General features: G+C 38.2%; 1 protein-coding gene across 4 annotated transcripts in view; it reads right to left on the bottom strand.

The window, feature by feature from the left end:
- Positions 1–27,893, bottom strand: part of PDSS2 (decaprenyl diphosphate synthase subunit 2) — a 112,616-nt gene that overhangs the window by 41,223 nt on the left and 43,500 nt on the right. For all 4 annotated transcript variants that reach the window (XR_005629613.1, XM_039727252.1, XM_039727258.1 and 1 more), the window contains exons 2-3: positions 24,393–24,524; positions 1,166–1,364 (exon numbers count right to left, since the gene is read on the bottom strand). Coding sequence is in view for 3 of the 4 variants with exons in the window: in XM_039727252.1 (XP_039583186.1) it covers positions 1,166–1,364; positions 24,393–24,524 (331 nt within the window). In the remaining variant the exon portion in view is untranslated. The remainder of the gene's footprint in view (positions 1–1,165; positions 1,365–24,392; positions 24,525–27,893) is intronic.

Raw genomic sequence — 27,893 nt, 5'->3', positions numbered from 1 at the left:
ATACTTACTACAAGTTAGCACCATAATGGCTTAACCCACTATTCCAGCAGATTGACACCTAATTTTCTGTCTCTTCTCTTGAATCTCAGCTCTGTGTTAGAAAATGACACCACTTCTGAGAGAAACTCTCATACTCATGATCAAAGGAGCACAGAAATACTCTACTACCACAAGGAGATTTAGCATGAGAATCTAAAAAAAACCAGACTACTTAGGTTGACAATTACAACTATGATGATTATTGACAATTGCACATGACAAACATTTATTTTACATTACAGCATGGCAGCAATCTTGAAATGTATGAAAAGCACCTCTGCAAAACGTAGAGTTTCCATTGGAATGGCACACTTAGCTCTTCAGCCATACACACAGTTAGGTGCTACACTAGGCTGGCACAGGGATGCCCAGGAATCTCTCTCCACCACTGGAGGTTCTAAGAACAAGCTAGATAAATGTGGATCAAGAATTATTTTGTGTAGTTGATACTATCTGGCAAAAAGAAGAACTGACTTGGGAGAGGATCTCAATGTCTCCATCAGTCTCATTTTATAAGATAAAACATATACACAACTTGTTTCTCATCAAAAACATCTCCCTGTAATGTTTCAAACAGTTTGGCTAAGCGGTTGGACTGCAGCTGTCCTTTGAAGCCAGTACATCCACATTAGTAGGGCAATCCAATATTCAGGCACATCCAAATCCCTAACAATATGAAAAGCAAAAAGTCACCTGAGACAAAGCAGTAAAGTCTTTTGCTCCCCAAATTATCTAAGACAGAAAAACTTTCACAAAGCACAAAGTAAAAGAAAACAACAGACCAAACATGTCTTCACTGGAAGTTTTCCAGAGGTATTGTAGCCTGACATGTCATGAAGATACCATTGCATATGCCTTAAATTCACTATTTGACCATCCATCCATCCATTACTTCAGTGCTTAAGAATGTATACTAAAGATATCATCACAGTAATTCCATAGGAGACTGTTAAACACGTTCACAGCAGCAGCAGACTGCCAAATTTACAGCTATAACAGTCAGCCTGCTGATTTTTAAATGATGCTCCATATATACATACATAACTGCTGATTTTTTTAGGGGGTCTCTCTTTCAAAATACTTGCTAATATTTACTTGCTTTGGCAGTAGAGGATTTTTTTTTTACCTTGGTATTCTGCAATTGTGCAAGGCTTGTGCAAGCATTTGCTAGAAGAAAATCTCCACTCAAAACAGCCATTTTATTCCCAAACTGCATATCCTTCAGTGGGCCATCGCAGGACTTGAGCTCACCAATGTTTACTATGCCACGATGCACCAGAAAGGCAGTATGGATCAGCTCCGTAATCTCAGCCAGACTTCTCTGACTGAAACAAAGAAAGAAAAAAGCACAATTATGTTTGATGCTATGAATAGAACAGAGATTCTTAGTGAAAATAAACAAACAACTACATGTGCTAAACAGGTATTTTATTAATTATCATGTAGCTCTTCTGTGTGCTTCTAGAAGCCACAGCCAGGAGGTGTTAAACACAGAGAACTGTCACTAACAGTTTGCCTGTATTTCCAGGCAAACCACAGGTACCACAAGCTCCACTTGGGAGAATGCTGCCCTTTGTTTGAATTCTTTCACAAAATAAAGCAAAATAATCAATATAGTCCTCTATGGTGCTTTCTTTTTTTCTGTTTTGTCTACCAGAAGCTTGAGGGACACTGACATGAAGAAAATGCCAAGCAGAAAGTAATGATGGAAAGAAACAAAGGACATATCAGCAGGGGAGTCCTGAGCAAGCCAATCCAAACAATGTAAGAATGCTGCAGTCAATGACTGCTCAAATTAGAGTTAAATTAATAACAGAATACCTTGCAGTTCAATACTACCAAAGGAGATGGGTTCAGGCAGGAGAGGAAAAACAGCTTAAAACTGTGTACTAATGGTATCTCACTGGTGGTTTTAGTCAGAAGCAAAGGTGATGGTCAAGCAAAGGGGCCAATTTTATTGGATAGGTTTACAAATCACTTCTTACTCCAACACATAGCATGATACATTCTGGGTTTAGGGGTTACAAATCCCTGTGAGAGGCTTTCCACAGAGGTCATTCCATAGAGGCTTGCTCTTTATTTTAATTTTTTGGAAAAGGCAAGAAAAGTGTCATCATCACAGCCCTCTCTTCCTCCCCACTCCCCCAATTCAATCCTGTAGCCCTCAACAGTGACTGTCACTCTAAGAATCCCAGAGATGCCACCTCAGCTCAGGACAATGGGGTGCTGAACAGACAAAATAACTGAGCAGGGGCAAGGGGAGGAGGAAACACAGCAATGCACTGGAGCATCCTTTTAATGCTAGATACACACAGGACGCATTCTTACAAAATCTTCAGCACATTCACACCTTCTCTGACTCAAACATTTCCCTTTCTACCACAGAGATTTCACATATGAGCAAAATGCAATCCATGCCCACAATTAAACAGATTACTAAAGGCCTTAAAGTTCTAATTAATTAAACACAGTACAAAGGCGTGTTATGTTCTCTGTGCTTACTCAGAAGTGGCCAAGCACTGATTCATTGAGTAACCAAACTGATCCATATCTTCACGTACAATATACCAGCTGGTACATGCTCAGGTTAGATTCTGCCTCAGTACTAGCACAGCGCTGAACAAATTATTTCTGTTTCCTCTGGACAGTGCACATGTGTTCCAACTGCCCCAAACCACATTAATCTAAAGTAACCTTCTGCCCCAAATATATGTGATCTGTGAATAGTCCCAGCAACACCTGTTTCAGGGCAGTGGCCAGTGTCAATTAGCAAGAGAGAGGAGATGGGACAGTCACACGGCCTGGGCAGCACACAAAAGGCAGAGGAGCTGGAGGGAGAGCATAAATAGAGGTTCCTGATGTATTTTACCATACACAAAAAACCCTAAGCTGTTTTAAAAGCTGCCTTTATAATTCACAAGTTGTTGGCACCATACAGACAAAAACAATTCAAAAACCAAACAGTCATTCTCCATGTAGACAATAAATCTGAAGGCTGAGGCTGCTTTTCAAAGACGCGAGGGAGAAACTCACACAACGCAGTCGCAGTATTGTAATCACGCTTGGCTCGCTCTAACAAAGGGTTAATAAATTTTCAAGCTCGGAGAAAAAGACTAACAAGACATCCCGATGCTCCTGCTGTCATTGTCAGGGCAGCCCTTGGAGGAAATGTCCGTATCAATTCGGTTTATCAGATGGACAGCTGATCAACATGAAACAGACTTGCTCTGGGCAGACTGAGCCGAGCTACCTGGTATGAATAGCAATGAGAGCCCTCTGCTCCCGCCGCCCAGCTCTGCCATTCCCGACTGCCGCAGATCCCAGGACATATGGGGATCCCTAGTGACGAGCACATAAAGCTGCAGCTCACTCCGGCTCATTTCCCCCGGCTGAAAGCAGGCATTAATATCCTGAGGAGACCAGGCCCGCCTCTGTGACCCCCAACTATTGAAGCAAAACAACGACTGTCCTATTTCTTCATTTAATAAGCTCTTAATGAAGGAAATCAAAATCCCCTCTTTGACTTCAGCATCACTCTTCATGAAAAGGTTACACAAATACATCAGTGTCATGCTTTCCACATGCTCAGGATCTGGATGTTTTCATTTCTTTTTCTATAATCCGTTTGTTCTTCAAATAGTATTCACATTATTTGTGCTAACAAGAATCATATTAGGCAGATAATCTATGTCTAATTCTGATCTTACATACTGCTTTTCCACTCTCTCTCCCTAGCAGACTAAAAAATACAAGAATCAACGCTATTGCAGAAATCCCAGGCAATGCATTTTTTAATGCTTTTTGTGATAATCCCTAGAATATCCAGGCACAGTAACAAGTGCACAATGCCACAGGTACAGGAGGATCCTTGACATGACTTTGTAAAGACCAGTATCCAACAAATAAACACTGCTGTTACCAAGTTGCTGCTAAACGGCTGAAGAAATACTATACACGGCTTTCTCCATCTGAATACAATTCAGTGATCAAATAATTTCGTATTTGAAAGCAACCAATCCCAACATACAAAAAAATGTAATGTTTTAGCAATGGACTTAGAAAGAAGGCAATGGGATGACAAACTCTGACTGCCTCCATCCTGTTTTCTCTCCAGAGCCCACAGTCACAAAAAACCAGAAGTGGCTGCCACAAGAATTATCTGCACTTACCTTGGTACAAGGCAGTACTGAGAAAACAGTCAACATTTCTAAACACACGAAGTTCCCAAATGGAAGCGTGCTAAGAATCAGAAAAGCTTTATCACTAAATGCTGACACACTTCCACGCTGTTCACCTCTGAAGCAAGAATTCCCTGCAAACCACCACCAAAGTTCCTAATTTCAAGTCCTACTCTAAAAAGAAACAATAGGATTCTGCAAAACATATGATAAAAGAGACATGAAATAGTACAGTTGTATTGAGCTTGAGTTAGTACACCTTTCACTATCAGCTAACCTTCAGAACTACACCTGGCTTCTCAAGGGATGGTAGACTATGCAAAAAAAAAAATAAAAATTAATAATTGAAAATCTCATTTTCAGGTATAATATTTTATAGAAATGGGCCAAAGACTTAAATTAGCCACTAAAAACCACATTTGAAAATTTTTGAGGCAACTACAATGAACAAAGATAATGAAACTGATAGATCAAAAATTCTTTAAGAACTCTTATCATTGAAGCTTTGAATTAAAATGACTAACAGTACACACCCAAGATTTGAACATTTTCTTTGTGATTGTCAATTCAATAGTTTCCCTTCAATACAAAAAGGATTGATTTGGATGAAAAGCCTTACATTCAGGACTTTAAAAAAAATTAAAAGTATCAGCATCTATTCCATTTCAGTGACAACTATAATAATCTTTATATACACATACCTATGAATTTGAAATAAAAAGAAATAGCATCTTCAATGGAAAATTACATATGAAAAAGCATTAACTAAATAATTAAAGCAATTATTTCAGGTATTGACTATATATTTGGGTAGCACTTATTATCTGATTTTACATTTTTTGTGAACCATGAACAGAAAGAAAAGTTCTGTGAAGACACGAAGGCACTTAAACTACATTCACGTTGATCCTGTATGCCCTGGGTACTAGCTGGTGCTGCACCAAGATTGTTCACTTAGTTACACAGCAAAAAAGGGCAGTGATTTTTACAGTTCTTTTTCCCATTCATCTGTCAAAGTTAAAAAGCCATGATTAGAAGAACAATGCATAGTGAGTAACAAATAGCATCACTGTGTTGGAGTCTCATTTCCATCTTGTGTATGGTGTCTTTTACAAGAAATTAAATGGCAGGGGGAAGGTGTTTAGGCCAGTCAACATGTATGGCAGATGTTGTGATTTCACTAACAGGGAAAATTTTCAAGGTAAAGCAGCAGATTTGAGCAGAACACTAAATATTCACTGCATTACCATGACTCATGTATCTGTTAACCAGCAGAAAGCATCTACCAACTCCTATCCTTTAACAAGGTTAGAGACCAAGACTTCTGCGGTTCCTTCTGTCTTGGTCTTAAGATGTAGGAGTGTCTTCCACCTGAGGGATAAATCAAGTTGAAAGACATCCGGTCTATGAAGTTCATTGAGTATGATGTTTAATTGCATTCCTAACAATCACTTTATTTTTAAACTGGCTACGTATCCTACCACTTTCATCTCCTTCCCTTCCTAGTATCACAAAGTTTTTGAAGTAAAATTTCTACTAATGCTCCTTCCTGTATTTCTTTATTTATTTTTTAAAAGATCTTACATTTTCACTCTCTGTCACCCCCACCACCAACTATTGCTTAGGCTCTTTTCCATAATGTGTCTTAGTAAGATCTTCCCTCAGCCCATTATAGGATTTGAAAATGTTTTCTGATTTTTAGTGGGTAAACATTCACTTGAACTTGGCAAGCCAGTTTCCCTAAGCATTGTAGGTGGTTGACAGTGGAGAGTGAAAAGCCTGACTTGAAGTCAGGGTCCTGTGTGCAGGAATTTTGAAGAAGGGTTTTCACAGGTCTTGACTGCATTGTTAGGGGTACCACAGAACAACCAATTCCCATTTTGTACTCCAGACAGCAACATGCAAGTGAACCAACCTGTATCAGATTCTGCCTAGTGCCACTGATGTGCCAACACGGCCACCACTGTGTCACCACAGCGTAGCCAGGAGCCCTCCAGCCTGGGAGCCAGCTCCCCATAGCAGGCTGCAAGAATCCACACTTGCACCATCATCCCCAGCAAAACAAAGCCCTAACTGCTGAACTTGTGTCTGGCTTACTCCTACAATCAGCATCAGTGGCCAAAGAACAGGGATCATAACCTATAGCACATTGTCCTTGGGTTGGGTGGCCTCATCAGGGCAACTCCCCTTTCAACACAGCCTCAAAGAAAAATAATCTCAGCCTGGAAACAAAAGCATCAATTAAGGAAAATAGGTGAGAGAATCTAGACAAAGACATACTGTACACAGGTAAGGATCACTACCTCAAGTTCAGTTTAAAAGGAAAAAGTGTTAATCTGAAAAGCCAGAAGGAAAATACCACCAGAATCACTAAGTCAAACTGATGTTTTCCAGTTCCCAGAGGCAGGCACACAGGCTGGGACCAATAAAGAAGGGAATATCAAGAGGAAACCTGCTCAGTAAGAAGTACCTAGCTACTGCAAGATCCAGAAACCAGAGACAATGCAGCTATGTGAACAATGAGGAGCAGGCAGTCTAGGCTGACATGGAATCAGATGCACATGAATCAGATGCACTTGCTGTACAGACAAATCTTGTCATGTTGGAACTTTATTAGCAAGAAGGATACAAAGGACATTCTGCAAGGGATAGGTATTAAAAGAACAGTGAGATGTGGTGACAGGCCTAGGTATGTTTTTTAATCCCTACAAACCAGGACATATGAAACTTAAATAGCTTTGAATCTTATTTCAGTTATTATAGATTTCATAAGCACTAGAAACTGTTAAAAAGGGAAATATCAATTACTTTTCCTGTTCTTAGAGATCCTTCCTACCCTGCTAGAGAAGAAACAGACTCAAAACATGAACCAGTATTTACGTAAGTATTGTTTAAAAAATAGCTTTAGAGCTTAGGTTTTATGGGTTTTTTATTTTTTAAAGGAAGGATGGCTAGCTTAACCTAACTGAACAAACCAAAGGAAAAGCCATGAGTGTTCACCTGAAGATCGAAAGAAAAAATTATTATCTAGAAAAAGACTTCTTGGATTACTTGAATATTGATGCCAAAAATCAGTAATAAAATTTAGAGCTACTAATTTATAAGTGTATTGTCAAACTTACAAAATCACATATCATAATCACATTTTAAAATCAGTGATTATCCCTATGGGAAGAGTCACATTTCCAAAATGAAGTAAAGCTGTCAAATGCAATATTGTGTTTTTATAAAGCAATTATTAAGATTTAAGCTTCTAATAAAAGGCAGGTTGAAATTCCAGTTGGTATCTGTTATAGACTATATGAACAGCTATGCAGACTATATTAAGTACTTCATCACGTAATAGCATGAGCTAAGATGTTTACTTCTTCAAAGACCTAATTCTCTCGTTTTGTAAATAATGATGCAGATACTCAACGTTCAATTCATGCAATAATCTATGATGGCAATATGTCGGTATATTGACAATGTACTGACACTAGGCTGAATTTCTAAAAGGAATTTTGCTAGCTCAAGAAATGTTGCATTTAACCTGATTTCTCTACAATAAAGATTAATTTGCTACAAAGAGCTCATTTCAGACAAATTTAGGTACAAGTGAACATGAGTTCAATACATGTGTTATATGAAAACAATATAATCTAAAACAGCATGCAAACATTCTTTATAAATACGACAGATAATATTCACAGGCATGTTATACATTTGCAATATTTTCAATGCTGAATCAGTTAGATAAATTAAAAAAAAACAAACAACTGAATACTTTTTGGAAACTCCTTATGAAAATTTTGCTATATGACCAAAGAGCCACAAATCCCCAATTAAAAAGACTAAGCTGATTAAAAACTAAAACAAAAAGCAAAACAATTGTGGTTTAGACAAAGCTGAATCAGCTATAATTCCTTCCCTATCTAGCTTAGACAAACCAAAAAACTGATAGGAACAAACAAAAACCAGACAAGCTAGGCAAGGAAGAAAACTGATAAAGGACTGGATGAGAAAATGCAGAGATGGAGAGGGAGCTGAGCAACAGCAATTTAAAAACAGATATACTAAAAAAGCCTCAAAACCAAGAACAACTTAAAGAACTGCACTGGTCCATTATGTAAGGTTAGGCAGAAACAAAACTGCAGAAAGGCAAGGCACTGTAGAAAGCCCGTTATATTTTAAGCAACCTATTTGCACAAGCAGGTGTTTACATCTCTTAGCCCAGAAGTGAATATTGGTCATGAAGTGGGTAAGATTTTACAGTGAGCAGGTCCAGAGAACTTACACTCAGGAGACATGACAATAGAAAATTAATAACACAGCTAATAAACAGCAAAGAGAGTGAATAATCCTCAATATGGATTCAACTGAGCTGGTTCAATATGCTTTACTCAAGTTAAAATATGCAATGCAAAATAAAAAAAGATCAATCAGATCACAGATATGCAGGAGTAGAGACTCTTTCCAGAAGAAAGCACCCAAAGTTTGGAAAAGGGTGGAAGGAGGGTAAAGGAACAGGTCATTTGAGATAATCAGCTGAGATACAGAATGTGGCTGTGGTCAAATAGACCAGCAGCATCCACAGATGATTTAAGGGAAGAGTATTAGCAAAAGTAGTGTCTCTGTTAACCCCGAGTTTCTGATACCAGTAAAAGTTATCACTTGAAAACTTCAGTCAAGAAGAATTTGAGAAAGTATGAGTTCTCAAGGTTTTTGTCCTAACAATCAAAGCAAAGAAAACAGATGAAATGAGGAACAAAAGCTATTTTATGCATGGAGAAGGCTGATATTAAACCAGTAGATTTGGTCATAAATATTTAAAGAAAGTTTAAGCATCTATACTACAAAAAACCAAAGTCAACAAAATATGCTGATTATCAAGCAAACATAAGATCCAATAGCCTGAACCTAAGCAAATCCAAAAAGCATAAAGGGAAGGTGCCTTCCAAAATCTCTTAAAAAGAGCAACAATGGATTCTCCATTAACAGTGCCATTGAAGGAAACACCAGATGAACACCCATTGCATTAATATTAAAGTTTATTAAATAAACTTTAAATCATGGGGGAAATCCTATGTTTTGTAAGGCAGCCAATACAACTACCAGAATGATACCTCTCAGTTATTCATATATGAATGAACAGTGAAGGCAAGGAAAGGAAATTTTTCAGATAATAAACAGAATATGTATGACTAGATCAGCAGCATATGTTGGTCCCTCTATCTGAAAACTTACCATTGGCCAGAAGCCCATTTTCCTTTAAGGAGGTATAAATACTTTCAACATTGAGATTTACAAATGCATTTATTCCAGCCACCTTCTTCAGGAGAAGCACCAAAACCGGTGCCATTTGGCCCATTAGAGTTACCTCCCATTCCCAGTGCAGGAGCACACAAAGCCACCATCAGGCAGGGAACCTGCTCTATTACAGCAGGTATATTAATTCTGTCTTACAGTGCACAGAAAATTAATATTTCAAAATGTATTTGAAGCAAGTTCTGCAAGAGGAAACAACCTACATTCAAGATTCATGTCTGTCTTCACATATTCAGTTATCCACACTGGTAATGCAGTACTAACCTGGGAATACATACAAATATTCCCACTAAGAACAGGAGATAAAGAAAAACGGAGACCCTCTACAAAATTATTTTATGGATATAAGGGTGTGTATTTTACATAAGTATACATATTTTATTTAATTACAGTTTTCCATATAACCATTAGGAGGTTCTAGCCATGCAAGTCACATTTATTAAAGGCAGCATGTCAAATAAGAGTTGACAATTACAGGCTATATCAATACACATTATGCCAGATGGTAATGAGCCGTACACAGAGGGCCAGCCATCCAAAATAATCACACCATTTTCCACAGAAATGTTGAAGAGGTTATGGTTTATTACACAGTGCTCATTAGATATACAGTGGCAGCATTAGCAATTTTTCCTTCATTTTTGTCTCATTTAAGACTCTGCCCCCACAAGCCCATTCAAATTAGTACACAAGGTTAAAATCATTATGGTCAGTGGGAGAAAAAAAATTAAGTTTTATTTTTATTTTACAGTAATGGTAGATCAAAGGTCCCTGGAATCTATTATTCTCTCAATTATTATCTAACACAGGATACTAAAAGGAATGAAATTCACTTTCATTTTCTATGAAGAAAGATAACAGATTTTAAATGGGTAAACTTAGTATTTCTTAATTAATAACTCTAAGTGAAAACAATAGTTAGGTTGTGACACAAAGTGACAAAAGTCAGAAAACTAAAAGTTGAAACTGAACTTTCAGCCTTGGCTTTGAACTTTCTCATCTGCTTTTCAATCTGCTGCTTTAACGGAAATATTTAAGTGTCCAAAAGGCAACTCATCCTTCACAGCAGGTGGAAAAACAGTTGTCTCAAATACCTCAAGTGTCATCTCTGAGAAAACACCTATAAGATGATTTCAAGTACCTTTCTAGTCAGCTGCATATGTTGCCTTCCAGTCAGAAAATTACTATTGGAGACAATTATTTTCCTGCCTTTTTGTTTATAGATAGTATGGGGATGAAAAGATGCAACACCTTCCAGTCAGAAAATTACTATTGGAGACAATTATCTTCCTGCCTTTTTGTGTTTATAGATGGTATGGGGGTGAAAAGATGCAACGAGGCAAAAGTGAAAATTTGTCAGCACAAGCAAAGATATATTTATCGCTTAAAAATATGCCAATGTCCCCCAAACACCAAGTGACAGACAGCATTTGGAAGTCATAAAACTGTGAAAGAGAGGAAGAACTTAAGTACTGGACATGCCACCTGACAACCTGACTGCAGAGAATTGTCCTTCCAGTCCAAGCCCCTCTTTTGAAGCATGCATCACTTGGAAATCTGGGTCTCCCATCAGGCAGCCACCCAGCTCTCAAGGCCAGGGCAGCCTCACACCTCCTTCCTCAGCCACTCCTGCCCAGTTACTCAGCTCTTACACAAAACCTTGAATTATTCATTCAGCCAGATGGCAAAAGAGTGAAAAAAGTCAGTCTGCAGGAGATTATGGGAGAGAAGGCTGGGACACCTGGACTCCAGATCCCGCTTCACTAAGTTACCAGGAGGGAAACAACATTACAAACTCAGGCACTCCTGACCTAGATGTCCTATATCCCTCTGTTTAGAGAAATTTTTCGAAAATTCAGACAGAGGAGTACTTTTGCATCCTTCCAAATTCTTGAGAAAGACAAACCTGAACTTCTTGTATCCTCAGTGAATGCTTAGCCAGTGGCTAAAGAACATAAACCAATGTTAACAGCACATCTCCAGTCTGACAATCCACTTACAAAATGTCCTGGTTAAACTGACCAAAAAATTTTATCTGTGTTCTGAAATTGTTTGAAAGACAAAAGGCAAATTTGATTTAACAGAGTCTTAGAAAAAATGTTTACAAAATTAAAAAGAATTCCATTAATTCCAGGCAATGCCAGTCTTATGTAAACTGAACAGGTACTATGGTAAAAAACCCTGTTTACTGCATTTAGTTAACAAGAATATTTTGCAATAAGGTCATCCTACCACCTGCTCTTTGTACAATTAACTCATTTTAATACTGACAAAACCACTTATACTAACAAGGTGGCACTTCTGTAAGGAGACTCCAAGCAAATATGAATCCTGTGCAATGTGAAACAAATGCAAGCCCTGATTCGTTATACAACCCGAAGGGCCATCAGGCTAATTTAAAGGTCTAAACAGAACACAGTAAACATCATACAGAACTTTTATAGAGTTATTTCCCTGTGAAGTTTCTAGACAATTCAGACTAAGTTTAAATTCTGCAATGTTAATTCAAAAATGAATACCAGCAGCCACTTAAAAAAAAAGCTCACAAGAAAGCCCACCTCTGCACAACAGCAACTGGATTAGAAACAGCAAAACCACCACTTTTTCACTGAAACAAACGTATTATATTTCTAATAGTCAAAAACAAAAATAAGACATTAAAAACTGATGGGGTGAAAGAAGAGCATGCCAAGAAAAGAGTTTACAATGGAGTTAGCATGAAGGCCTTCCCTTTGGATGAAGTGAGCAAGTTTTAGGTATTGGAAACATGAGTCAAAAAAATGGCAAGATAGGAGGTGATCAAAAGCTTTGGCAACAGCTGTTGTAGCATGGCTTTAGGAAAATGTGATGGTAGGATACATGATGCAAAGACAGACAGTAAGACTCAGAACTAAATAACATATGTTGACCAAAGCCCTCAAAAGATGAGGTATGAACCAAAGGATTCATTTGTAGACTGGAAGACCTTGCTATCACCACAGCAGAAATCAAAAGGAACATGATGATGGAGAAAATCACATAATTTTTTATGGAAATGAGCAACATTCCTCCCCATATGAAGGCAGCATGTATCAGCCAGACTGCTTGTAGGCAACATCCAGCTGCCCATGCATCCAGGATTACCCATGTTTGCTCTACAGCCCCTCAATAACATGGATCCTCCAACTACAACTCATCATGCATCCATTCCATAAGAAATTTCACATCATGGTTTAAAAATAGTTTTGACTACTCTGTGGTTTATTTAGTTAAAATATTTAAATACCTGCACTAAAAGCAGCTAAAAAGATATGAAGGGAAATAAAAGATCTCACAGGTAAGTGCAAGAAATAGGCTACTAATAATTAATTTTTTGAACATAATTTTTCCTAGCTTTTATTAGTTTTTTCTCAGCCCTGCAAGACTGAAGCATGTCTGTAGTTTTATTTGCAATGACTATGGGAGACAGTTGGAACCATTGTTAATAGAAACTCCCGTTCCTGTGCACTGTCAGCTATTCTGAGACTGCCAGCTTGACTTATTACTTCCAGTTTTTCTCTGAAATCTTTCTGAAGAGTTTGTCTGTAATTGTATTCAATGTAGCTGAAAGATAAGGTGCACTAACCTTGACATTAAATCTCTAGTACTAATGACACCTGAAATACATGGAACCTTTTTATGTGAGAGCAAAAAGAAGGTAACCTTTTTTATGCCATGAAGAATGAACACTTGATAAATGAGCAGTCCTGTTAAGAGAATAGATTGTTCATATGTCTAACTGCACAAGAAAAAGGCATTAAAAATAAAATGTGAATCACTAGAATACAGTGTACCAGATAGGGTTGGAGTTTATTTTATAACTATATATATAATTTTTTATCATGCTTATATAACAATTACTGTGAATTCTGAAATACCCATAAATACCCAAGATACAGAGGGGATAAAAACATTCCAAACATATTGGTTGCACAACCACAGATAGCTCCTACTATGAAGTAAATCTGTTGTATTCTGAACAGCTGTAACTACATTTCTGTTAATCAGCAATTAAAAAGTATGGTTATCACAGGCGCTCTCCTCTCCCCTCCTGAACCTTCAGTGTTCTGAACTGAATAGGGATATTAATACCATACATTATTTTTTTTAATGGGAATACTTCACTTTTGCTTTTCACAAAGCAGAAGTATGCAGCAGATGGGTATTGCCTGCCATGTACAAGGAAAGAGACCAATAGCTAAAGGGAGACAGCAGACTTCTCAGAGACCTTGCTCCTTACACCAGGTGTGTTGACAGAATTGCCAGCAGGGAAAGGATAATAAACCTTTTGGAGCAAGGCAGTGACTGCTGCTTCTGGGACCATATCAGCACAGTAACAAGCATTTGGTGCTGTTGAGGTCTGCAAAGTTTTGTCATTATTATTCCTATATACTTTATGCAAATGGCGTATGGTGTGATATTGAGAAAAATGTGTCCTTTGATTAAAAAAATGACTTACTATTATACCATGGCACAATTTCCATCTATTTTTACCTTATTAAAATATAAGGTAGCTGAAAACTTCATGCTTTCATTTTTCGGTTCTTTCATCCCAGAATGATTCAATCTACACACTTTAAGAAGGGATAAAATGACATCAACCAATTCAAGCAACATTAACCCCAAACAAGTGATGATGGAGAGACAGCTATATGCTAACAAGCCACCTTCAAGAACAAACTTTATTTCTGCAGAATTCCTACCAGAGTCCACAAAACAGGATCCTTTCCTGACTGCAGCTAATACTGGAGCTTTGCTAAAAATTAATTTGCCTACTAGAACAGCTATGAATGTAGCTGGACTTTTGGCACTAGTTTTGTTGCATGGATATCAAAAGCCAGAATGAAATTTCAGCTATAAGAGACTAAAGCAAACTTTACATGCAGCAGTGTCTAGGTGAAACATAGCGATTATGAGAAAGAAATCAGAAATACTATACAGTAGAAAATATAATTTTTTTACATTTCTTCCCTTTCTGGCAATAATAGATGCATAATTTATTTAGCTGCATCTTCTCTTTCCACAAAAATGTAAACATATTTAGCCAAGTCTTTGGAAAAATTAAAAACTACAACTCCAAGTACTTAAATGGACTTCAGGAACCGGGCAATCAAGCTCACGAAATCTTGTATGTACCAAACATGCTCCATAATTATGGTGGCACTGCTGATCGTAAGTTTTGAATTGCTGCAAACCCTATAAAAAACCCATTGTCTTTCTGATTTCTCTTTTGACTCCATAAGCACCTTCTCAAATACAACACAGTGAGAATACCATATTGCATTCATGTTCTTGAAATCTTTATCCCTAGTTCTCCAGCTCCTTATTCCCCTTCTCAAATCATCAATCACTCTTATCTATGTACTCATACACCCACCTTTATACTGGAATATATTAAAAATAACCAAGTTTTCCTGTCCAGGAACAGAGTACCCTGTCTACACCACCAGCATATTATTGCTGCATTTCTTTTTTTTTATTGTTTACTCTAGAAGCATCTCAGAGCGGTCAAATTGCACATGAAATCTATAAAGGTTAAAGGCCAGATACCAATGAAGCCATAAGAAATATACATTCACTTAATGTGATTAGGGTCCAGAACATGCCATTATTTCAAGTGGAAGAGAAAGAACATTGCATAGTCTTTATACAGTCTCATATTTTCATATACATATACTCGTGGAGCTCTCAACTCCACCCTAGCAGATGAAAAAAGTTGTAATATCTTCAGTTACCTTATATCACTGTAATGACCAAATCATACTAAGAAAATAAATTAATTGGTGCAGTATGCCTTGTAATACTTCACATTGTTACAATTTTCCAAGAATTGAAGAGATTTGTATTGAAACTGGATAACTGCATTGTAAAATTTGTCAAGGGAGATGTTAATAGGACAGAAAAATGATTGGTGGTACTTCAGCATGTAGAAAAGCAAGGGAAATATTTTGGGACTGTAGGACAAATAAATTATATAGATACAGTTATTTAAGAATTTGGAGTGAAGCAATTGGTCACATTGATGTCATAGTTCTGATGGACAGGCAGTCCCCAAAGCTGTTGTGGTCTTCCATCACAGCACTGGATTGTACTTAGGTGATGATTGGAAATTTCTCTTCACAAATACTATTATATTTTTTGTAAAGGAAATGTGAAAGTTCTCAAGTATAAAATTGTTTCAAGGGAAAGGACAGTTCTGGTGAAGTGCTCTAGTGTGTGGCCATGCCATGTCTCAGGAAGGCTGTGCTTCTTTGAAAAGCTCCCACTGGGGTGAAAGCAGGGCTTTGCTGCTCCCACAGCTGCTCCTGACCCACTGCAGAATTCCACCAGTGCTGCTCTGGTTTTGTATGCTATGCTGAACATCGTGGCATAGCACACAAAACCAGTTCTCACTCCACACGCGGTGGGAGGAAGAAGCTCCAAGAAAAGAGATGGTTGGACAGACAGACAGGGGCGCCATTACAATTTTTCCAAGGTAAGTCATCCCTACCATGTTTTCTCTGACACTGAAAATTACTTTTTAAAATGGAAACTAAACACACTTAGTGATGTACATGCTGAGTTTACCTTGCTCAGCTATCTAGTGCTATAAAGACTTATTTTGAACAAGATTTGAGCTATATCTCTGAACAGTCTTTGATCAGCTCTAATGCAGTGCCTTTTTATTTATCCTACAATGTAAGGAGAAGACCTTTTCTTGTTCAACATATAATTGCTGTATTTGCACATGCTAAGTATGCTGAAAACAATAAAGTTAATGAAGAAAAGTACTGGTTGTAATGAATTAGTAATATTGTTAGATTTGTATTTGGAGTTGATTTTTATTGTTGTGGATGGAAGATGATCAATAGGAATATGTAATCAAGTTGTATGTGCTTTTCATCTCCTGAGACTCATCTTGTAAATGAGATGATGAATCTCACAGGATTTATCCTGGAGAGAAAAAAACAAAATAGAATAATTTAGAATAACTGCTTGGATTTCCTCTCACTAAAAGCTATGGGAAAGCTACCAAGGACTGTGAGACAAAATTACATATTTCTTTAAGATTATAAAAGACATCACTGCTCATATTTTGACATACTTTTCCCATTATCTTTCAAACAATTTTGTCAAGAGCATTGTACTTCTTAATGTACTTAGATATTGAATATTTTAGGACCATGCATTTTCTCTACCAGTTAATTAGCTAAGCTTCCAAAGTACTTGCTAGTTGGGATACTGTACCTTTGCTGAAAGCCAGCCTTCCAGAAGATAGAAATAAGATCAGTAAGTCCCAAAGGAAATCATTTTTATGATAAAGAGTCCTAATGTGCCCCAGTAAAGGTGAGGATTGATTGTTATGGCCTATTGTTACTATAATTAGAAGTCAAACACCAATTAGCAGTTCCATTAATAAGATTAATCTCTGCAATATCTGCAGCTGAGACCCTTGTCTCAGGGCTTGTGTGCAATAAGCCAGTGTGAATTTAAAGTGCAACAGCTACACCATACTAAAACTCCCAGGCTGAATACTTACATCACACAAAAGATAATACCTCTGCTTTCTTTGAGTTCTGAGTTCTTACATACACTGTTGGTCTTCCTACATTTTTCTCATTGAATACTTTTCATTTTGTTTAAACATCTTCTACCACAATTTAGCCGTCATTGATGGGGATAGGTGCAATGGAGCATGAGGTCTCCCAAACTTTGGTCTGCAGCCACTCCCTCTGCATTGCACCAGGTCAAGGTAAATTTAATTTAGTTTCCATTATTAGTAAACCCAGAAAAGTAGTAATGGAAAAAAAACCAAAAATCCAACTTCTTACAAATATGAAAGTACTCTTCACATGATAAAAATCCATTGTAGAGTTAGGAATCATTTTTTTACTTGAAAATGTGAAGGTAAGAAACAGTCAAATCCAATCTCTGAAGTTAACACCCTAAGCAGTTCAGAGTACAGAAATTGAAAGAAGGGCAAGATCTGAAATGAGGTGAAGAGTCACATACTTGTGCTCTTTGTATTTTTGTAGGTACCGAAATCATAGTTTGTATGGTCTTTCTTTGGTTTTATTTCTGTTTTACCTTTTACAATAACTTTCAAAGAGATTTTGTCCACAGATATACCTACACCATGCAAGGCAAAAAGAAGGCTTTTGTAAAATTTAATAGCAAACAGGTCAAAGCAACCTTTTAGTGTCATTTGCAGTCTAGGAATACAATAACCTCACCTCCTTCACTAAAATTTACTAATGTTTCCCATGGCTAATTTGCCAGGAGGCTTTGTAATGGATTTGCTTTTTCCTTACTTTCTTCTAAATGGGGACTATCTAATTTCTTTCCATAGATACCATAGAGAAACAAATCTAGATTAATGTGGAGACACATTCCAGTTGGAAAGCATTTAAACAACTATTTAAAATTACAAACATCTTTAAACTTGTCTGCAGTAGGAAGAATCCACTGACAAAACTTCATGGGTGAGCTGAGCAAGTGAAGATAGAGCTTACACAGTAAAAGACCTGCTTTCCCAGAGAGCATTGACCTGTTCCAGAAGCAGAAGGCAGCCCTTTGCTACTGGAGCCATCTACTCTAACTGGAGATGTGAGGCACCCCAGCATTAGCATCTCTCAGCTGTTTGGCTGCATTCACAAGAACAGGACAGAAGCTACTTGCCAATAACTGCAGCTTTCAGGCAACGCAGAGCCAAAGGTGCATATCCTCATGCAATATTTATTCTGTTTTTCACTCAGTGTGGAACACCTTTTACATCTTCTCAGTTTCCAGAGAAGGTGTGCTAACACCTCATATGCTGTTATGCTAAATACATAAAGCAGAATATTGCCATTTCAGATCCTTCTCACCCATAAAATCCCAGTCCTACAGCAGTCCAGGCCACAGGCATAAGTCAACCAACCAATGCTCATTTGTGCATATTTTTGCAGACTACAAGTCTCAAAAGCATATTATAATCAGCATATTACCTCTGAGCTTTTGACTACACCAGTCCATATTTATCTTTGCAGACTGAAGTGGTCCAAGGACCACCATTCACATAAGCCTGGATTCCCTGGAAGCAGCCTGAGTGCTCCTCACGCTTACAGCGATTAAAGACTGCTCTAACAAGCACAGCACCACCTCTGCTACAGCTGCCATGGCATGGGTTTTGGAGAAGAACAGACAGAGCTGCAGACGGTGAGCTGTCACCTGTGAGAAATAGAAGAGATTCCCAGTGTCCCCATTAATACACAGCAATTTGTCCCTAATACAGAGTGTCATATCCCTAAGACAGACAAGACCTTTACACTCTTAAAGCAAGCCACTTCTCACAGTCACCACTTTTAATTCTGAAAATCTTGGGATGGAAAGTTATTTGGATACTTCAGCTGACAAATGACCATAAAGACACCTAACAGGCTAAATTATGCCAACATCAGTGCAGCCTCTTGTGAGCTCCATAGCCATGAATGCACACCAGTGACACTATTAGACACAGAGCTGAGGCTACAGGCTGGGGGCAGAATGCTCACTCATCCGTTTAAAACACATCTTGATTATCACCTTGTGAAGAAGACTCTGTTCTTGAAAGACCTGACCTTCATGAAGAAAGCTAGATGAGTCTGACCTCATTGTTGACTCTGCTTTCAGAAGGAGGTGGGTCTACAGACCTCCTGATATCCCTTCCAACTTGAATTATCCTGTGAACCTAGATGTACTATCAGAATCATCTGGTTAACCCTAAAGGAGGTAAGTGGAAGGTCAAACTTTCTTTGAAGATGGCATGAAGCTCTTTGGAATACAGGAAAGGAAATTAAGTCTAGGCAAAGCTTTGTTTCCATATCTGGCAAGAAGCTGGGAGAAACCTAGGTGGAACTGCAGAGTGACAGAGCAGTATGTCTTCTGTCCTTACAGTCCTTAGAAAGACACCTACCCTCTCTGACTTCTTTTCAATCAAAGAAACATTCAGAGAAAAAGAAACCTAAGGGTGAATGAATCCTCTGGTTAAGATCTGGATTTAAGTTTTACGTGTTCCTTGGAGTAGGTTAGAAGAAAATTACTGTGATATGGCCACAATGACAAAGAGCATGTGAAATCACTCTGTGATCCTTGTGTGTGTGTGTGCACCTCCAAAAATGGGTACCCAGAAACAACTTAGTACGTTAGAAGAAAATTACTGTGATATGGCCACAATGACAAAGAGCACGTGAAATCACTCTGTGATCCCTGTGTGTGTGTGCACCTCCAAAAACGGGTACTCAGAACAACTTAGTATTGGAACATGACAAGAAAAAGACCCACCACCATAACAAGGAGTTGGCATCTGCTGCCAACTTACTCTTAAACTGGGCTTTCATTAGAAGCAGTATCAATGTTCTTCCAAAATAATCATTAAAACACTATGGAAAAGGTATCTATGTTCATGATTCCTGTCACTACAGTATTGCCACCACTCTTCCAAGCAGCAGGAAGGATTCTGATTCAGAGACAAGTGTTTATCCAGTCAGTACCTTCTTGTAGTAAAGCATGTTCAGCTTGCAAAGCGATGAATTCCTGGAGCTGTAAAGGTCAGCTGCATCATCCTGAGGAAGAAGGTGCAAGGACAGAGTCCAGTACTGGTAGCCCAAATCCAGCAATATCTGCTAGATTTGCCAGGTTATAGTACAGAACTGAAATAGTACTTCCTATACTGCAAATTCAATATTCCATATTGACTAAAAGGTCTTTGCTTGTCAATGGCCATAGGATCCACCAGTGTGGATGCCCGGGAAGATTTGACTGAAAAAAGGATTGCTTTAAACCTCTGACAAGCATCCAAGGAAATCTGCAGAGCTGACTCAATGGATGTCAATACTAGAGGGTATTTTTAAAATTGGCACTAATAGAGAAAAAAAACACCAACACAACAAAAGAAAAAAGGCAAAACAGAGAATCTGCAGAGCTGACTCAATGGATGTCAATACTAGAGGGTATTTTTAAAATTGGCACTAATAGAGAAAAAAAACACCAACACAACAAAAGAAAAAAAGGCAAAACAGAAGAAAATAACTTGCTGTGCTAGAGCCAAGGATGCTGAGGGCTGAAGAGATGGCCCAAGTTTGTTCTTTGGTGTCACTTACATTTTAAGCTGCATTACAGAGGCTATGTCAGGCATTCATTACTCAATATAAAGCCAAGGAGAACCCTCAGTCCCCAGGCAGTAGTGTCTGGCAGTGCCAGACATGCACAGAAAAAGATACCCCTTTGGGTACTTTGACAGAGGACCCAAGCCAGTCTTGGTATCTTCAACTGCAAGAATGCAGCTCCACCATGAAGCATAAAGCTGTCAGTGTTCAGAAACCACATGGTCCTGGAGTTTCAATTACAAACCTCACTTCCAGCAGCAAAGTAAAATAACAGCAAGCTGCATACTTCACTATCCAAGTGAACTTTGCTCTGAGAGGAGGCAATGCAGTGTCAGACTCAAGTATAATCACCAGCTAGGAAATGGATCTCAAAGCCCTCATGAAGCTCTAGCCTCCTGTGTCACATCTGAGGTACTCTCTGATACTATTAGCATGATAAATTATTGTTAATTTGATTCTGCCTAAACCCAAATGTGAGTTCTGCTTTCTCTTCAGCACAGGAGTAAGGACTTTCAAGGGAATATGGAATGCATGCTTTGCTTGAGCACAGGCAATGACATCAACTCTTACATGATACTGTTTGCATACTCTGTACTAAGCACTACAATTGATCCTTATATTTGCAATGCTTCTGTAGCCAAGGAAATATTTTCTTTAATGCTAAGAGACCAGCAGAAAGTTTTTATTTAGGAAATCTGTCCAGCAGCTGAAATTGAGCTGTTTATCATGCTGCTACTTCTCTTCATCCTCTTTTGGGATCACTGGTGCTGAGCTGGAAGCAAAGCCAGGTTCTTTTCCTTGCCAACAGGAATAAAGTCAGGTTGCTGCCAACACGATAGGGAGGTGGCTGTACAGCACAAAGCATGCCAGGCAGGCTTTTATAACACTTCCTCCCTTATCTTCAGCATGGCTCATAAGGCAACCAGCAGTTACTATGATACCCTTGCACACAATGACCCCCACGGCCCCAGATTAATGCAGGCAGATCACGACTCTTGCAAATTATGAAGTGCTAAAGCTGCAGGCAATGCTGGCCAGAGGCAGCACCATTTAACTACACTAGTCCTGCTCCTGTAACTACCTAAATTGTAATCCTCATTATTCTGGGAAAGACTGTTCTCTGGTAGCAGGCATTGGTTTTGTTCCATTGTGTAGCAGTCAAAAACAGATGCCAGCTAGAAAGCTAGATTATCTATTTTTATACATTTAGGTCAATTGTCCTTTGAATTGATATATCTAGAGAACAAGAAAATAGGATTTTTTTTCTATTCCAAATTTAGCTCTTAGTATCTTTCTGTTTTAATTTTAATTTTTGTATTACTTTATTGTCATTTAAGAATATGAAATAGTGAGAAGAGGTTATGCAGAATGTGCCAAATTCCAGGATGAAAAGGTCCACCATGGTTTTTTTGTGTTTTTTCAAATTAAATGGTTATCACAGTGTTACATCTTCCTGCTCACAGATTGTATATTTAGTGTAGTACCAGTTACAAAGGACTGATGTAACCTGGCTATCTACTGCAGGACTGAATATTTAAATACAGCACAAGAACTGGTTCCAACACAAACACTGGGAAAAGAAAGACTGGGCTAGTGCAGTTGCTGACAAGTACTGGAACAACTTAGCTCATGCTCAGATTTCAGAAATGCAATTAATTAATCACTACTAAGTATCCTAAAATCAAGTCAGCCATATCCCAGCTAATAGTCCACAATATAATGTTCACAGCATGTAAGTATCAGGCAGTGAGGATGCTCATTACAGTGCCAGAAATAATATTTCCAGCAAAACATTATATATAAAGATGAAGTAATTATATGGCATGGCAACAAAAAGAGCTGTATAGATTACAGCTGAGCTGAAAATCTGCGAGAATCTGTTTCCAAAAAATACTATCCAAAGCTGGAGACATATAAACAATAAAGGATTAAGCATATTTCTTTACTTCATATCACTGAGGGATATACTTTGCCTTTGATACACATGTCAAATATACACAAACCATATATAATTATATTGCAACCAAGACAGACAAAAATGCATTAATGGAAAACAACATCCTTTTGTTCATCTTCGGGAGAGGGCAGTTTGTAAAACACTACTTGTAATACATGTTAAAAATATCACAAAACCCATTTAAGATCACAGTTTTACAAGCTGCCTTTCTCTGGAGAAATGGAAATCTGAAATTAGACTTATATTTAAATAAGTGCAGTTGGAAAGTACCTTAAATAAAGAAAGAACACCAAAGCCAAAGCCCACAGTGACTTCAGTAGAGGGCAAGAACTGACCATTATGACACAAAATTAAAAAATGCAGTGGCATATTTGCTTGTATTTACACCATGCTGCAGGACCTAAAGTGTCATTGAACATCCATTCAAATTAACAACTCCACAGTCATCACTTTTGCAGACAGTAATGAACCTTAAGTGAACCTGTGTGGGTGTATTCAAAACTGCTTTGTTTTTGGCATACCTTTGTAACTCTGAACTAGATATGATAATGGGTATTGACTTGCTCAAACTTAGATTATTAGGCTAGATTTTCAGCTGGTTGAACTGGCATCATTCCAATGATGTCCATTTACACCAAATGGCTCATTATTAATTCAAGGTCTTATTTGCTCCTTAATGAATACTTCCACTAGTCACCTTCCCAACGGCAGCTTTAAATGCTCCAACTTTACCTCCATGGTCAGAATCATCATACTCAAGAACTTAGTTATCAAAAAAATAATGCTTTTTCTCCCCTTTTATGAGGCATACTTAAGGTAAACTTTTTTAATCATTTACAAAACAAACTAAAATACCTCCTGTGCCATAATTAACTAACTAGAATTATGCTTTCAAACAGCATCATTTGCATATAAATATAAAAATTTTACAACCCTAAGGGGACATTATGGATGAAACAAAGTAAGAATGGAATTAAACAGCCAAAAGGACAACACAGCTCTCCATAACAAGCCTGCTTTACAGCCTTGTCCTTCTTCTTACTTATTTCTGCCTGTACTAATTCATATATATTTTCCTTCTCTGTTATCTTAAGATACTACATAGATTTTAAAATTTTTATTTGTTTGGTCTTTCCAGTTCTATGATACTACCTCTGCATTTTGAAACAAATCAGGATACAAACATGTCACTAAGATTCTTTACTTCTTCTACTGTAATACATCTTCCTTTAATGTATTACAGAGGTCAGAAACACAATTAACAAAAAAATACAACAGTCTTATTTCCTCAACCAAGCAACACACAATTTTTAAAACATTTTTTTAAAAATTCAAAGTTTATAATTTTTCAACAGATCTCATTACTTACTTCAGTGCTCAGTGAGACCAACTGGTGCCCCACAAGGCTGGCATCTCACTCAGAAATTTCGAGTAAACAGGTATACCCAAATAACATTGGATGAAATCAAAATGAAAGTACTCTATTTAAAAATATTTTCTAGCATTAGGGTTTTTTTTATTCAGAGTACCTCTTAATGTAAACTTTCAACTAACTCTCTGGACCCAAATGTTTTCAATTTGGTTGTGCCCAAAACCCACAATTAGATACAATAAGAGTTACACAAAGAGTAGGAAATGGTTTCCACTGTGGAAAGCTTACAATAAAAAACTGAGAACAAAGCTTTGTGATTAGGTAAATGTTGATTTTCCTTGACAGGTGAAGAGGCCACTTAGGATGCTTTGATACCACCAAGAAATTGCCCATCAAATATACCTTATCATACATACCTGGAATAAATTCCACTGACCATGTCGTGCTGGAAAGAGAGCTCTGCTGTGCTGGGTCCAGCAGCTTTGGAAATAAGCAGTACGACCAAACCTCGCATCTGTAAATTGTTTCGGCTATCGTACACAAAACCCCTAAAACAGAAGAAGACAAAAAGACATATTCACAACCCATGTTCACTGGTTGTACCAAAGTGGAAAAAAAGACTTAGACCTCAGGCTGCCATCCATTTATCATGTCTTTAATATTCATGTTAGCAGGGAAATAAGTTGCAATTATGAATCATGATCTTTTGTCATCCTTTACCTGACACTTAAAATGAAATCCCACTGCTGCAGAGAAAAACAAGTATTTAGGGGTGAAATAAATCTTGATTACTTTCAAGGAGCAGCATGTCTCTTGCATTTCATGTCATGCACAAGTCAGGTGTACCCAGTGAGCCTGGCAGCTCAGGATACAACATGCTCACAGCAACCCTGACCAGAACAACATAAAAAGCAGTAGAAGGGAGATTCTATATAACTTCCCAAAGCAGAATTTTTTCCTAGTTCAGCCCCCCTGTACTTCCCAGCCACTCAAACCCATGAAAGAGCGCACTGCTCAGATCTCTGCTCAAGGGCACATGCACTGTGGTCATGTGGCATGCACCTTCATTTTTTGTACTGGCTACAGGCACTGAGGGATTTTAAGGAGGAGGGGGACAGCTGCTTGCCTTCAGCATTCTGTGAATCTGTAACTTGCATATTTCTATTCTCACCAAACACACAAATATGTAATTTGTTTCTTACCATGCTCCAATATACAGTTAACAGAATGCAGCCAAGGCAGTTATACAATTAAAACTCTATGGATTTCCAAAGTCAGAGCCACAATGAACATTAAGCTACCCAGGAAAAAGACAGAAAATACATATAATGAATAATACATAGTGTGTATGCATCCTGTACGCAGAATTCATAATTGTTTGTGGTGGTGTAAGTACTTCTCTGGCTTGAACTTCAGTTGACCACATGACTCACAACCACAGAAGTTATACAGATGATGCAACTGAATTAAAATATATTTCCTCAACACTATTTAAAACTCCATCATTTTTAAAGAAAAGTGGTTTTAGGAAAAAAAATGGGTTTTTCCACATATGTATGTGGTAAACTCACAGTGTATTACTAAAGGCAGAGATATAGCAAGAAATGAATAATGCTTCAATAAAACAGCAAATTATAGTGATACCCTGAACAATCAGAACACTTTGTTTTTTCATGTTCAATGCTCTACAGCTTGTCAAGCGACAGGATGTTACAAAAGTAGACATAAAAAGTGTTCATCACAGGAACCTGGAGCACTGGCCTTTAAAAACCACTGCCTAGACAGACACTAGAAGAGAAGCACTTTTACCTGATTCGGACTAGGTAAGGAACAGAAGGAAATGACCTGTGTTGAAAATGCTCAGTCTGTAGCAATAGCAAAAGCAAGTGTTATGGGCTGTTCAGGGGGGTTCCAACACCACTAGCAATGAATACCTTACATTCTTAGCAGAAAACTGTTAATAAAAAGTGCAGCTGTGGGTGGGAGGGAAGAACAGAACACAAGAATCAAGTAATAAGGAGCAATATGTCTATCATTGTTACACCTAATCATACAGCCTCTATGTTACATATGGTTTGGATGTAGTTTTAGACGGGATTTTCTATGAATTACCAACCAGTAGTCAAAGTTTAACTCCATTTTCAAAACATGTTGTGTTACTGACATGTAACATATCCACACTAAAGCAAACCGCATTAGACTTGAAACAAATAAAGCCTCTGGTGATCATCCTTTAGACACTAGAAACTACTGCAGCTACTTGACATGGCTTCAGGGGTCACATCCACATTCTGAATTAAGCTCCCCAGAGACACCCTGCACAAGTAACAGCAACACAAAAGTCTTCCAGATGGTGCAATTAGTCTTGATGGGTATGTGGCAGGAGACAGGTGCCTCCAGGGAAAAAAGTGAACTAAAAGCAACCCAAGTGAAATTGCACACACCGAAAAAGATACATCAAGCTGACAGTCTTTTGGAAAACCTCTGCTGAACAACACAAGCGCATGCATAGGGTACCCCAAAAAAATCCCCTCAATCATTAGCACAATTTTGCTTCCTCTTAAGTTTACAGGCTGGATATCTGCAAATGACATACTTCATCCTCGGGGGTCTGCATATCAGAAAAAGGTAGGAAAGTCAAACACCTCTAGGATTCCGTTTGGAACTCGGAATTCGTGGGAGGGAAAGGCATTTACTCTAGATATTATCCGTGTGACAGAGTAACCCAGTTGAAAACTGGCAGATTCACAGTTTTAAATACAGCACAGCGTTCAAAAAAAAAAAAAATTAAAAAAAAAAATCCATCCTACAGCACAGGGGAGAAGCGCCTGGCTCCGACACAAGCGCGCAGTGACACCGCCCACTCCCGCAGTGACACCGGCTAATGGCTAATGTGCTGCAAATGACACCTCCTACTACCAGGGCCCGTCTGCTGCACGGAATAAATCAAAAAAACGTTTCACTTAGTGCTTTGTGTATTGCTCCACATGTGCAGCTATTTCAGTAGAATGGTTACACTTTTATTAAAGCAAAAATCTGCTATTCATTGCAAGCGTCATTTGTGTTTAAATATTTAAATACAACAAAGATTTAAAAATTATTTGCATGAGACAAAACCACGTTCCTAGCCCTTTTTTCATAAACTGTGAATTTAAACAGTAGAGAGGAAACATGGAAACTGTAACAGTTACCATGAGGAAGAGCTGGACATAGGGATAATTTCGTGGTACCAAAAGGCAGCAAAAAACCCCCTGCACAGGCAACTGTAAAGTCAGACTCTGCAAGTGGGTGTAGCAGAAGAGACCATACTCGTGGGTACCAGTGCTAATTCAAATTTAATTATGAACAATGCAGAACAAATTTCCCAACAAAACTGATGTGATAAGGTATTTTGGGAGGGACAAAAGGGTATTTTAAATGTTTAGCTAAACGCTGTTAGTACTTCCCAAAAGCTCTGCTGACGGCCCAAGCAAGCAGGAGCTGTGGGGCTTGCAGCCCTTTCATCAGTTACCCCACAGGAGCCCCTCCACCCCCACCCAGGCATGGCTGGTGGGGGCTGAGGTGGACAGATCACCGTCCTCCTCACCTCCTCTGGTGATTTTTACCCTTCCTTTCCACGCATTCTATTGAAGGTGTCCCATTGACAAGATCAATCGTTTTGTTTCAGGCCATACAAAAGCCCCGTGTAGTTAACAAGGGGAAGGAAAACAGAGAGGAATTCCATTCCCCTACCTTCCCTGTTCAGCTGTCAAACAAAAGGAGGGGGGAAAAATGATCTGTCCACACAGCTCTAATAAAAAGCAGCTGGGAAAGTCTATAACAGAACCAAAATCAATTACACCGATGAAGAAGATTTATAAGCACAGGACAGTGTCATTGAAAGCCCAGGCCAGTTTTAGGCTGAATTACAAACTATT

This window comes from Passer montanus, unplaced genomic scaffold, assembly GCF_014805655.1.
Source record: "Passer montanus isolate IOZ18808 unplaced genomic scaffold, ASM1480565v1 scaffold11, whole genome shotgun sequence".
NCBI lineage: Eukaryota > Metazoa > Chordata > Aves > Passeriformes > Passeridae > Passer > Passer montanus.
The sequence above is the reverse complement of the archived record's forward strand: the minus strand, read 5'-3'. Positions and strand labels throughout refer to the sequence as shown.